Raw genomic sequence first — 13,254 nt, forward strand, 5'->3', positions numbered from 1 at the left:
TCTTTATTTTTTACAAAGTCAGCAATTTTAAGCAATAAAAAATTAGTCACAAATTTGGTGTAAAAATAAACAAATAGGTTGTAAAATTACCTTTGTCACTGCCAAAAAGACGAGTGCTTTTCTTTTTTTAGTATATGTATTCATAAACTTATTAAAAAAACATGTACATTCACAACACACCAATGCCGGTCAAATAAAGGCACATAAAAGTATAAAACAGAGCATCATTTAATTGTACGTCGTGCAAAGGAAGATGTACACTTTATAATAATCTAGTAGTTGCATGCATTTATTGATCCCTACTTGTTTTCATGTAAATCTCTATATTTTCAACTACAAATACTATCATGTTTTCATCATTCATGTTCATGTTGATTGATTATATACTATTGTCACTAGCATCTTTCTATAGCATTTTGAGATCTTTCTTCTGGTGAGTTTGTTGTCATCTTCATATGAACATTTTATGCGTATTTTAATTTATTCCCATATATAATTACATGTGTGCAAGTCCATGCACTTTTATTTCTGCCAGTAATCTACAGTATATATATATATATATATATATATATATATATATATATATATATATATATATATATATATTAATTATAATTATATATATTCCACAGGTCTTATAAAGAAAGATTTGCACTCACCTTTTAAATCTTTATGTGTTTTTATAACTTTTTTTGAATCTTTTTATGATTTCTTCTGTTAGAAACAAAATTTAGTAATTAACCCCCAACCCATTAACAACATGTAAAAAAAGTTTCAAACTTTACAATATTATGACTAATTTGAAAGTGGGTATACTATATAATTGTCAGTGGTAGGGCTTAATGAAGTTGCTTTCATTTCTTTTTTATAATGATGTTGCTTTCATTTCTTTTTCTTTACATCTGTACAAGAAACATAAAATATCCACCAACCCATTTGATAAAATGTAAAAAAGTAAAGATCTTTGGTAAATAATTAGCAATCTAAAGATGGGTTTGATTATTTACAGGGGTTAAAGAACTGTACGGAATTGAACTACAAGATGGACAAACAATTTGCAGTAATAGTAAAAGATGGAATAAAAGGTGTTAATGGTAAGCCATCTATTGGTCCTGTTTACCGGAATCTTCTTGCTAAAGATGACTTCCCTCCTGTTGAATTTGACTTAAAAAGTACTTGGGATGTCTTTAGGTAACTCCTACAAAATCATTTTTACAATTTATTATTTATTTTGAATGATTTGAAGTCATAAAAGTATATATAAATACTTATATGAATGTTGTTAAATTTACAGAAAATCAGTTGAAAAATATCCTGACAACAAGATGTTAGGAAGGCGTGAGCTTGTTGATGGCAAGGTTTGTACCTTTATAGAATTTGGGACACTTGGAAAAATGATGACGTGGTTTCCATGTTATAATCTTTGTTACATATATATTGATAAATTGATAAATTTTTAGTGGGGCCCGTATAAATGGAAAACTTACAAGACTGTATACAATGAAGTTTTGGATGTTGCCTCAGCCTTAAGGGCTTCTGGAATAGATGCTGTAAGTATATACTCCTATATGTTAATGAAACTAGCTATATAATCATGTATTGTACTAGGTAGTTTTAAAAATTGGACCTTTTTTGTTTTTACTTCTTAACTTTTGGTACTGTGATTATGATAGGGTTGTAAAGTGGGAATCTATGGAGCAAATTGCCCTCAATGGATTGTATCAATGGAAGTCAGTTTTAAAATTTTGACTTTGACTTTTTGCACCAATGATTTCTCTAAAAAAATTGTTAATTTTATTTATTTCTTGATGATTAGGCTTGTAATGCCCAGAGTTACATTACTGTGCCTCTATATGATACCCTTGGTAAACCATTTTCTTATATATTTTTTTACTTTTTTTTGTAGTAAATATGAATTTGTTAGATTAACTAGAATGTCAACTGTCAATAAAATTTGACGTTCTGATATGAACAGGACCAGGAGCAGTAAACTTCATATTAGACCATGCTGAAGTTGATGTTGTTTTTGTTCAAGATAAAAAGGTTAAAGAAGTAAGAACCAAAACTTTAATTGTGTACTAATTAGTACATTTCAATTTGTATAAAGTTTTGATTTTTTTTCTTTGAAATGTAATAGTCCTCTGATTTTGCAGTTACTGAATCCCGAATGCACACATACTCAACGATTAAAACGTAAGGATCACTTTTTAACAGCTGCAAAATTGTTAAAAAAAAAAAGAGTGAATTGAACTTTTTTTATGTGATTGTAGTGATTGTTTGCTTCACTTTAATGACGGAAGACGAAAAGATTAAAGCAGAGTCCATGGGGATAAAATCGTACGCGTGGAGCGAGTTCCTTCATATGGTAACGTCTTTTGTTATTATTTAAATTGGGTAATTTTTCCAACTTATAATAATCTCTTTTTTTTTTTTTTTGAGTAGGGGAGTAAAAATCCATCAGAACTGCAGACTCCTAAACAAACTGATATATGTACAATTATGTACACTAGTGGCACTAGTGGAGATCCAAAAGGTGTTATTTTGACCCATGAAAATGCAACAACAAACATACGAGGCGTCGATCTTTTCATGGAACAATTCGAGGACAAGGTTATTTTATCACCATTTAAAATTTGTGTTAACTTTCGTTATTTTCAGTTTTGATTCTTGATTTATGTATCTGTAGATGACTGTGGATGACGTTTATATATCGTTCTTACCTCTTGCTCATATTCTTGATCGTATGATTGAAGAGTACTTTTTTCGTAATGGTGCTTCTGTCGGTTTCTATCATGGGGTAAGTCCTTAACTCAGTTTTGTTTCGGTTATTATATTGAAAAAATCAAGACTTTTTACAAAATATTACGTGACTTTCATTAAATGTTATGTTTGGAAGGATATCAATGCATTGAGGGATGATTTGGTAGAGCTAAAGCCAACGTTTTTGGCTGGAGTTCCTCGAGTTTTGGAACGGATTCATGAAGGTGTGACTCGATTTAATAATCGATGCAATTTATATATGCATAATTAATTATAATTATTTGGTTTTAAACTTTGGAATTTTGTATTTCAGGTGTGCTTAAAGGATTAGAAGAAGTTAATCCAAGGAGAAGGAAAATATTTAGCATTTTATACAATCAGTAATTAATCATTCCTCTTGCTCTAATCTTATTTATTTACTTTTATAACATTACATTAACTTCGTTGTATGCTAGTATCACTTTACTAGTGTTTATAATAATTGTTTTCTCTTAATATTGATTGATGTGCAGCAAACTTAAATATATGAAAGCAGGTTACAAGCATAAACATGCATCACCACTTGCAGATATGCTAGCTTTTAGAAAGGTTAGTTTTATAATTTACTCCATATAACTTATTATTACTTATATACAAATTACAAAATGCATGTTAAAATCAAGAAAGACATTTCATATCTTTTGGTAGTTGGTTTTCATCAATTTGTTTTGAATCTTAGGTTAAGAACAGGCTGGGTGGTCGAATTCGCTTAATAGTATCTGGAGGAGCTCCGTTAAGCACTGAGATTGAAGAGTTCATGAGGGTCACATCATGTGCTTTTGTGGCCCAAGGATATGGTAAATACTACTAGAAAAGTATAAAACTTAGAAGTGGCGATTTCAACCCATTTACTTATAAACGGGTTCATTTGGGTTGTGCTTTGGGTCAAATGGGTAAAATCTAAAAAAGGTAGCTTAAACGAACGCATGTTCTAAATAGGCCAAACGGGTCAAAACAAAAGGTAGCCCAAAGTGTAAATAAACCTTCTAAATCACTTTATTCATTATATAAGGTATTAGTCAATTATTGGCACGGTAGTATATATTTTGTAAATTTCTTTCACACACTAGTTATTTACTTATAAGATATTTACATTATTTTGATTATGTGGTTCTTGGCCAACTCGACCCGGTGACACATTTTGAGTAGAACCCGTTTTAACCCATTACACAACTCGTTTGACCCATCTATTGTAATTTTCTGTTACAGGGCTGACGGAAACGTGTGGTTTAGCTACTTTAGGATTTCCAGATGAGATGTGTATGATTGGAACAGTTGGTTCGCCGTTTGTTTATACAGAATTACGCCTTGAAGAAGTTTCGGATATGGGTTATGACCCGTTGGCCAATCCACCACGTGGTGAAATTTGTGTTAAGGGTAAAACGAGTTTCGTGGGCTACTTCAAGAATCCTGAACTCACTAATGAGGTTATAAAAGATGGATGGTTTCATACAGGTTAATCAGCTTACTTCAATGTGAACAACATATTATATATAACTACGATAAAAATTAGACTTTTTCTAACGAAAACCTTAGGGTTGTCGTTAAGTTGCAAAAAAACTTGTCTACTTTTTTATTACCATCATGTAAAAGTTAATATTAACTGCTTTGTACAACACATTAATGTATCTTAACGACTGCCATAAGAGTTGTGAGAAAAATCCTAATAATATTAATAATTTGTGTACCACTGAAGCTTGGCTTGAGTGGTATGGGGTGTGATTCAACTTGGGGTACTGCCAACCCAGGTTCAATTCCCACTCCAAGCAGGGAGTTTCCAACCTTTGATGGTACTGCCAACATCAATGCGATTTGGGAAGGTCTCTGTGGGGTTTTCCCAACCTTCGATGGTACTGCCAACATCGTCGCGAATCGGGGTTTCCTCCTAACGCGGGTGTGGGTGACAAATGAGAGTATTCGATGTCGATATCGCCGTTCAAAAAAAAAATATTAATAATTTGTGTGCGTCATTAGGTGACATTGGGGAGATGCAACCGAACGGCGTTTTAAAAATAATCGACAGAAAGAAACATCTGATAAAACTGTCGCAAGGGGAGTATATCGCACTTGAATATCTAGAGAAAGTTTACGGAATCACTTCCATTCTTGAAGATGTAAAATCTCATCGCTAGTATTTTTTTATGACGAATTTCGCTGCTTTAAGGAATTTTCTAACTAAAACTTTTGTAACTAGATTTGGATATATGGCGATAGCTTCAAGTCATCATTGGTTGCAGTAGGTGTACCAAGCAAAGAAAACGCAGAAAAGTGGGCCCATCAAAACGGACTTAAAGTTACGTACGCCGAATTGTGTAAACTAACACAGTTCAGAGATTATATCCTGTCTGAACTTAAATCTACTGCAGAGAGAAACAAGGTAATTGATAATTTGATAATTATTATTATTACACATTTGTTTGATGATTTAAGAAGCTTGTTATGGATATGTTGTTATAACTATATTTCGTTTGGTCGTTGTAGCTAAGAGGTTTTGAGTACATAAAGGGTATAATTGTGGAGCCTAAAACGTTTGAAGGAGAAAAGGATTTGTTGACTGCAACCATGAAGAAACGCAGAGATAAACTGCTTAATCGTTACAAGGTAGGCTAGCTATATAATGATAATATGTTGTCGCTTGGCGCTATGGGTTTTACTATTTAGTACATTTTGTTAAAATGTGTCTAAACGTGATGCAGGAGGGAATTGACAATCTTTACAAGAACTTGGCTGCGAGAAAACGCTAAGATAAATTAACCATCCAAGAGTAATAAGTTTTATAAGTTGTGTACTACGTTTTGTACATTTGTTGACCGTTTCGCTTGTTAAATACTTCATCAAAAGTGATTACTGATGCTTATGAAATAAATGATCATTTCGCGAAGTTACCTAAACATTGCATATCGAATAATGTTACGTGACAACTGACAAATGAATTAAACATTTGATTTCTAAAATGGACATAAAGAAAGCATACTAGAAAGGTTTTCTTTTTGCAACTGATAAAAATGTCACATAAATCTCAATTAGACAAACATTAAAAAAAGGGATCTAATACTGTGATACCCTATGAACAAGCACATTGGCTTCCTAATAGAGGGTAAAATCTCGGGTAATTAAGCGCTCGAGCACGAAATCCCCAGAGGGTAAAACCTCGGGTAATTAAGCCCTGGAGCATGAAACCTGGTACCGGGTGAATTGCGCACCCTCTGATCACAGTCCTTTTTATGAACAATTTGGCATAGCCAGTTTTTGAACCTGGGTTGTGTGATTCATTGGGCAACCACTCAAGCAAGTTTGCGTGGTTAGCGTGGTTACTGTTTGTTAAAATGTGTATATATAAATATGATGATGCAGGAGGGAATTGACAATCTTTACAAGAACTTGGCCGCGACAAAACGCCAAGATGAATTAACCATTCAAGAGTAATAAGTTTTATAAGTTGTGCGCTACGTTTTGTACCATTGTTAATCGTATCGCTTGTTAAATACTCCATCAAAAGTGTTTACTAATGATCATTTCGTAAAGTTACCTGAACATTGCATTTCGAATAATGTTACATGACAGGTGAATCAAACATTTGATTTCTAAAATGGACATAAAGAAAGCATACTAGAAAATGGACATAAAGAAAGCATACTAGAAAGGTTTTCTTTTTGCAACTGATAAAAATGTCACATAAATCTCAAGTAGACAAACCAAAAAAAAGGGATCTGATTTGGGATTTTATTCAAATCTTACAAAACAAACCTTTACTAAACTAACATACATGATGACATAATTTAAAACAGTTTTGCTGAAATGGATAATTTCATAGTTGTGATACACTTTGCCCCAGCCACAAGTCGAGTTTTCAGATTCAGATTAAACCAATGTGCGAGCGAGATAAGATGATAATAAATCTACTTTCTGCTGCTTTTGCTCTCCTCTTTGTCTTTTTCACGTTTCCTGTACAGCTTCTCCAAAACGCGTTTCGCTTCACATTGAGGAAAGTTTTCAAGATCATAGTAATGTGGGGCAATATCAACAATCCTGAATCAAACAATACCAAAAAACAATAATTAAAAAGATTCTAAATATAAAAAGAAAACAACCCTTTTACGCGTTGACCCGAATATTGAATATTGAAGAAAATAGTAGTTAGTAAAAATTACTAACCATTCACCACGTATATCGGTAACAGTACGTATGAAGTTTCTGCTTGTTAACACATACTCATTGTAGATCACCCATTCTGGCTTATGATCCAAACAATTCGATGGGTGCAAATGAACAACCTGCAAATCAAAGAATACAAATTTAATGCCAGAGATTAAGTTAATTCCCTTTTCAACAACCTCCAATAAAATATGATACATATTATAAGAACTTAAAGGAAAAAAGCAACGAACTTGATTGTCTTTAACGGTCAAATAATGTCCAGTTCTTTCCAAATGGGCGACCTGCATGAAATACCCTGATAGCATAGCTTTTCTGATGTTGATGTAATAGTCCCGACTATTGAAGTCAGTGCTGCATAACTTGAGGTTGAACCGAGCCATAATACGTGCAAGTTGTTGCCTCACATTATCAGCAGATTTAAGTGCCCTGTGATTCACAAAGTTCTCATAACACCATGATTGATCTTCATCTGATACCAACAAAAACAAACAGATATTAAAACAGATGTCATTTTATATATATACTAGGACTAGGATTTAGTGATAAAATAGAGAAAAGAAAACAACTACTTACTGTTTTGTTTGTAGGCATGATATACGTTTAAGAGCGTAAGGTGGTCCCCATCAATGTGTCCAAATCGAGCTTTAGCCTCGTCAGCAGCCTTCTGGGCTTCTCTGGGCCGGACGAAGCAATTGGGTACTAAAGAAAAAATTGGGTTATCACAGAAGAGGCCCACGGTGGTCAGTCAGCAGATTCATAGAGGCGAAGAAGAAGAGAGAGACCACACCGTTTGCTTCACATGAGAATACTGAGAAATTGCAACTATTTGCATCAGCACTTGCTTTTACATACTCTATGCTGCATGCCAACACGGGTTGGCATGTAACCCAGACAAAACAGTTGCTGATGACAACCTAAGACACGTTTAGAGGTGTCTGGATGTGCGTTTTCAAAGTGATTTTGTAATGTTTTTATAAAAAAAGCCCATATTTTTATTTATATTGCACACATTCAAGCACCCCCAGAAGGATTTTGTAATGTTTTCATAAAAAAGCCCTAATTTTTATTTATATTGCACAGTCAAGCACCCCCAAAAGGATTTTGTAATGTTTTATTAAAAAGCCCATATTTTTAATTATAATGCACACATTCAAGCATTCCCAAATCCCTCCACACACACACATGAATGTACATGTTTCACCATCTGAACAACAAAAACACAAGAATGTTGTATTGTTTACCTGATAGCATAGCTGAAATAGAAAGAATCTCATTCGAGCAGTTGAAAGTAGGGCTCACAACAAGCATCTTCCCCATTTGTGGATCCAGTGGAAATTCGCTCATAATTTCACCTAGCTTAGTCAAGTTTCCTTCATCATCCAAAGCTCCCAAATAATTCAAAACCTCTAACGCGCGCATCAAAGTCTCGGGAGCAGGTGGGTCCATAAAATCAAAATGAACAAGATCATCAATACCAAGTTTCTTCAAAGTTAGAACTGTATTAGCAAGGTTCGATCGAAGAATTTCCGGATACGTTTGTGGTTGAAGATCATTATTAAAACTCCTCTCCGTATACAATCTAAAACATTTCCCAGGTTGTGTTCTTCCAGCACGACCTGATCTCTGGTGAGCACTCGCTTTCGATATTGGAGATACCAACAATGACTCAACACGAACCCTAGGATTATAAACTTTCTGCTTTGCAAAACCCGGGTCTATCACATAAACTATACCATCAATAGTTAAAGAAGTTTCCGCAATGTTAGTTGAGATCACAATTTTCCTACCAGCGGGCCCACCCTCAGTTACCGGTGGAGGAGCAGGCTCGAATATCTTTTGCTGCATAGCTGGCGGGAGTGTCGAATACAAAGGAACGACTTTCACGGGGCCCACCTGATCACCCATATTACCAACCTCTTTTGTTATCTTGCGACACGCGTCTTCTATTTCCTCTTCTCCGGTAAGAAAGACGAGTATGTCACCAGGAGGTTCACACATATGTATTTGTACAACCGTTCGAATTGCTGCTTCGAGGTAGTCTCGTTCAGGCTCCTGGGTATAAAAGATCTCCACAGGATGAAGTCTACCTGGAACTTTCATTAATGGTGCACCAAAAAAGTAACCCTGAAACTTCTCGGCTTCTAAAGTAGCACTCATTACAACAAGTTTTAAATCAGGTCTGTTTTTTAAGACTTCTTTTAAAAGACCAAACAAAACATCAGTAGCCAATGTTCTTTCATGGGCCTCATCAAGAATTATTACTTTATATCTTTCAAGAAGTGGGTCCGTCATGGCTTCTCTTAAGAGCATACCATCTGTTAAATACCTACCAAATTGGAAAATAAAATGTCAGTAGTGAATACAAACTAGAAAGAAAGGAACTTTCTTTAAGTTTAAGGTTTAATTTGTGAAGCTTACTTTAAGACAGTCTTTGCACTGCTGCAATCTTCAAAACGGATGCTGTAACCTACTTCTTCTCCAATTTGTACATCCATTTCATCTGCAACTCGACGAGAAACAGACATTGCAGCCACCCTTCGAGGTTGGGTGCAACCAACCATGAACTTCTTGCGTTTATCTGCACTCTCTAACTCAACAGCTTCCAAAACAAATTGAGGAATCTGTACAGTTTCAAAATGATTTCGTTATGATATACCCAGACGTCAGATCCAAAAAACAAAAATGTTGAATGAGTGAGATAGAACTTCAAAGGTTACAAACTGACTATGTTTCTAATCGACTATTAACATCACCAAATGACTTCTTGTTTATATATCACTCCTAATACTAACTACACAAAAACCTCTAAAAACCAATCAAACTAAAACAAATTTCTTGCATTACTTAACTTTCCGGTCATAAATCCAACAATTACCAAAATTATGATACAATTTATAACATTTTTTACACTTTTGAGCAGCTTGTAAAATGTTTAACCATTTCATATTAAACAAGGATGACCCGTTGAAAGTATTATATAACCCCAAACGACTCAATCTTTACATACATTTATCAAAGGTTTAATCTTAACAAATTACATAAATAAAAATTGAACCTTTCCTGTGGAGGTAAAAAAATCATGATCCTCATCCCACTACATTAATTACTTCCTTCTAAGAAATTCATAAACAACTGCCTATTGAACTACTCTAACATAAAATCCCAAATTCACCAATTGGCTATCAAACTCAAAAAAAGTGTCAACTTGATTATCCCATACATAACAAACAACAGCAAAATCAAAATCAAAATCAAAATCAAAATCAAAATTCAATATTGACAGGAAATGTGAAAGATTTGGCTACTGTCATTCATTATGTTAACAATTATCAGATAAAAACTCTAAATCTATGTAAGCTTATATACCAGTATAAAAGTAACATAATCAATTGCAGCTATAAACAAGTTCCTTATTTACTCCTTGAAACAATCATGTCATTATAGTCACTAGTAACTATAAAGTATCTCATATAACAATTAAACAATAGATACCAATATACATATGTATGATGCTTTACCATTGTTGCAGTTAGTACCATATTAATTGTTTACTCCTTAACAACTAATGTCATTAATTTCATATAAATATAATTACACAATACATATACAAAAATAGATATAGATATAGATATAAAAAAAAAAAAAAAAAAACTAACCTGGGTAGTTTTACCACTACCAGTTTCACCGACTAAAATTAGGGTTTGATTCTCTCTAAGCACTTTCAAAAACTCTTCTTTCTGACGCCAAACAGGTAACGTTTTCCTTTTCTCCAAAATCTCATAATACCGGGATGAGTAAGGACGTCCATTCCAATGATTGACAGACGATACACCGCCGCCGTGTACGGCGTCTCCGCCGTTCGCTTTGTTGAGTTTCGTGGTGGCCGTTGCGTCATCTACGACATCGAACAAACTCACCTTCCTTTTCCTTTCTGTACCCATGATATAATGAAACCCTAACTTTTATCGAACGAATTTGATAATTGTTGGTGATTAACTGATAAATAATAAACGGTGCGTGCGTTTGTAAGGGATTCGGCCTAAGAAATAGACAGAAACCCTAATTTGAGTTTCGAAGATAAAAGAGAAACAATATGCATCGGTTTGTGTATGCCGTACTTATACTTAAATTTGTACTGTACAAACTAATCCAACCTGAGACATGTAGCGCGATAATTACATGTGATTGAAAAAAAAAATTAAAATTCTTTTTTCTTTAAAAAAAAATCTTTTTTTCCTAGTCACGTGTGATTGAATTTGACATGCAGAATCACATGTGATTAAAAAAAAATTGAAAACAAAAAAAATTTCAATCATGTGATTGTCGCACCACATGTCGCACTCTGATTGTTCTCCTGAATCTCAACTTAAAAGTTGGATTCATTTGAATATTCCTGTCACACCCCCTAATGGGACCGGGGGTCATATGTGACTAACCAATATCAAAACATAAGTATAAAGCGAGAACGACTTTAAATGAGACGTTTTATTAAAAACCAATGTATTTAAAGCAGCGGAATTAAATAGTCGTTACAAATGTAAATTCAAAATGTAAATGTAAACATAAATATTTTAATGCAATTAATCTAAAATGCGGACTCCATAGCAACATAGTCCAAGTAGCACAAAATCTCTAACAATCTTCACCTGAGACAAAACATGCTTAAAGTGTCAACCAAAAATGGTTGAGTGAACAACATAAGTTTATAATTGTTTTTAGACCACAAGATTTAGTTAACAAGTTTGATGTAGCAACATCGTTCAAAAGTAAGTGCCGAAGTTATGATATCGAGACTAAACATAAGTTACCCTAAAACACATCACGTTCGTGTCGTTGAATCATTAATATGTATCCATTGACCAACGGTCAACTAGATAGAGACGTCACTCTCAATAGGCATATTCACATTAACTAAGCTTGCGTTACACTAAGCAATTAACGATATCATGGTAGGGATTTAGCATGAAACATAGCATGGCAGCACAGTTAAACAGTTTCGAGTACTTGTGTATAAGCGTAAAACAGTTTTAAAAGCAAGCATGTGTCTCACCCCAAAGTTTGTAAACAATTAAGAAATAGTAAAAAGTGGGGCTATGAAGTTCACCTTAGTAGCAAGTAAGTTATTCCACGCAAAGAAAAATGAACGGAGTAAGTGATCGGAGATCTCAACCTAGAGATATAACGTTCGGTTAGTTAATGTCTAACATACATAAGTTTGTGTGACGACCCGGAAAATTTCGACTAAATTTAAATCAAACTCTCGATACGATTTAATATTTTTGACACGATAAGCAAAGTCTATTAGATTGAGTCTCAAAAATTTTGAACTGTTTCATATATTTAATTGACCTTCGACCAATTCCGACGATTCACGAACAGATAATTGTAAATAGATTTGTGTATATTTAAATATGTATGTATATATAAATATAATAATTTGAAAATATAACTTTAAATATTATATGTCGTTGTTATTAAGATTAATTATGTAAAATAAAATAAAAATATGATATTATGATAATTATTATTTAAAACATATCTATATATATAAATAAAGTATATTAAATATATATTTTGTGATTTTGAATCTATTTAGTAAACGACGGTAACACTCAATTGTCATTCGATGGATGTTAAACAAGTTAAAAACAAACTTATATGATTTTAAAATAAACGGTGATCCGAAAATGAGTTATATAAATTATAGGCTTATTAAAAATGTATTTAGGAGTTATTTGTTAAATTTTAACACTTTTTATATTTTACCCAGGATCGAGCGCGGACAGTTGATTTAATTTTTATTTAATAATTTTAAATAATTAATGACCAATTTTATACCATAATGACTAAAATAAATAAATATATTTATTATAAAAATTTAGAATTTTTCCGAAGACTTTTATCCGCTACTGATTAACAACGGAGTACGATGTAGCAGTCTGTGTAAAACTGTCGGTAATAAACTTACAAAACTTCTGATGGCTCACTGTTCACCATTGTACATGATTGTTATGATTAACACTATGATTGAATTCGATTAAATTAAAATTACTATGTGGGTTTTGTCATTTGTTCCCCACTATCTCAAAGGTTTACAGAGAATATATTAAATATATACATATAACTTGCAGAGATATATATGTGAAGACCACCACTTCAAATCAAAGAAAAATAAAACCCACTTGTATTATTTTCTCTGCATAATCCACTAACCCACTACTATGCTAAATCATCATCATCAATTCATTGCAACTATATTTTTTTTTTTTTTGGTTTCCTGTTCGAAGACCACAACAA

The 13,254-nt window shown here is 33.2% G+C and overlaps 2 protein-coding genes across 3 annotated transcripts; one reads left to right on the forward strand and one right to left on the reverse strand.

The window, feature by feature from the left end:
* The first annotated feature begins 1,042 nt into the window (after positions 1-1,042).
* On the forward strand, positions 1,043-5,643 carry LOC139899420 (long chain acyl-CoA synthetase 1-like). Its single transcript, XM_071882247.1, has 19 exons — positions 1,043-1,191; positions 1,295-1,358; positions 1,461-1,550; positions 1,674-1,730; positions 1,817-1,865; positions 1,976-2,052; positions 2,154-2,193; positions 2,271-2,365; positions 2,443-2,610; positions 2,687-2,797; positions 2,897-2,984; positions 3,074-3,140; positions 3,273-3,348; positions 3,479-3,596; positions 4,009-4,254; positions 4,774-4,913; positions 4,994-5,176; positions 5,281-5,400; positions 5,496-5,643. The coding sequence occupies exons 1-19, from the start codon at positions 1,043-1,045 to the stop codon at positions 5,541-5,543; spliced, it is 1,986 nt and encodes a 661-aa protein (XP_071738348.1). The 3' UTR covers positions 5,544-5,643.
* Positions 5,644-6,433: 790 nt separating this feature from the next.
* On the reverse strand, positions 6,434-11,026 carry LOC139899421 (probable pre-mRNA-splicing factor ATP-dependent RNA helicase DEAH2). Of its 2 annotated transcripts, XM_071882248.1 has the most exons (7): positions 10,614-11,026; positions 9,376-9,578; positions 8,199-9,283; positions 7,531-7,656; positions 7,188-7,426; positions 6,955-7,073; positions 6,434-6,828 (listed from the first exon to the last, which is right to left on the reverse strand). In XM_071882248.1, the coding sequence occupies exons 1-7, from the start codon at positions 10,896-10,898 to the stop codon at positions 6,699-6,701; spliced, it is 2,187 nt and encodes a 728-aa protein (XP_071738349.1). In that variant the 5' UTR covers positions 10,899-11,026; the 3' UTR covers positions 6,434-6,698. The 2 variants fall into 2 exon arrangements, with proteins under 2 accessions (XP_071738349.1, XP_071738350.1); XM_071882249.1 differs by lacking the exons at positions 6,434-6,828; positions 6,955-7,073; positions 7,188-7,426 and having other exon boundaries at positions 7,634-7,765.
* Positions 11,027-13,254: the final 2,228 nt, after the last annotated feature.

Source organism: Rutidosis leptorrhynchoides, chromosome 3 (assembly GCF_046630445.1).
Source record: "Rutidosis leptorrhynchoides isolate AG116_Rl617_1_P2 chromosome 3, CSIRO_AGI_Rlap_v1, whole genome shotgun sequence".
Lineage (NCBI taxonomy): Eukaryota > Viridiplantae > Streptophyta > Magnoliopsida > Asterales > Asteraceae > Rutidosis > Rutidosis leptorrhynchoides.

Excerpts from the sequence above, each read along its gene's own strand:
- LOC139899420 (XM_071882247.1), top strand. The coding sequence starts at position 1,043 with ATGGACAAACAATTTGCAGTAATAGTAAAAGATGGAATAAAAGGTGTT. Across the intron at positions 2,366-2,442 it reads GGAGCGAGTTCCTTCATATG|GGGAGTAAAAATCCATCAGA; the intron begins GTAACGTCTTTT and ends TTTTTTGAGTAG. Across the intron at positions 5,401-5,495 it reads AACTGCTTAATCGTTACAAG|GAGGGAATTGACAATCTTTA; the intron begins GTAGGCTAGCTA and ends AACGTGATGCAG.
- LOC139899421 (XM_071882248.1), bottom strand. The coding sequence starts at position 10,898 with ATGGGTACAGAAAGGAAAAGGAAGGTGAGTTTGTTCGATGTCGTAGAT. Across the intron at positions 7,074-7,187 it reads TGACCGTTAAAGACAATCAA|GTTGTTCATTTGCACCCATC; the intron begins GTTCGTTGCTTT and ends TTTGATTTGCAG. Across the intron at positions 6,829-6,954 it reads ACCGATATACGTGGTGAATG|GATTGTTGATATTGCCCCAC; the intron begins GTTAGTAATTTT and ends TGTTTGATTCAG.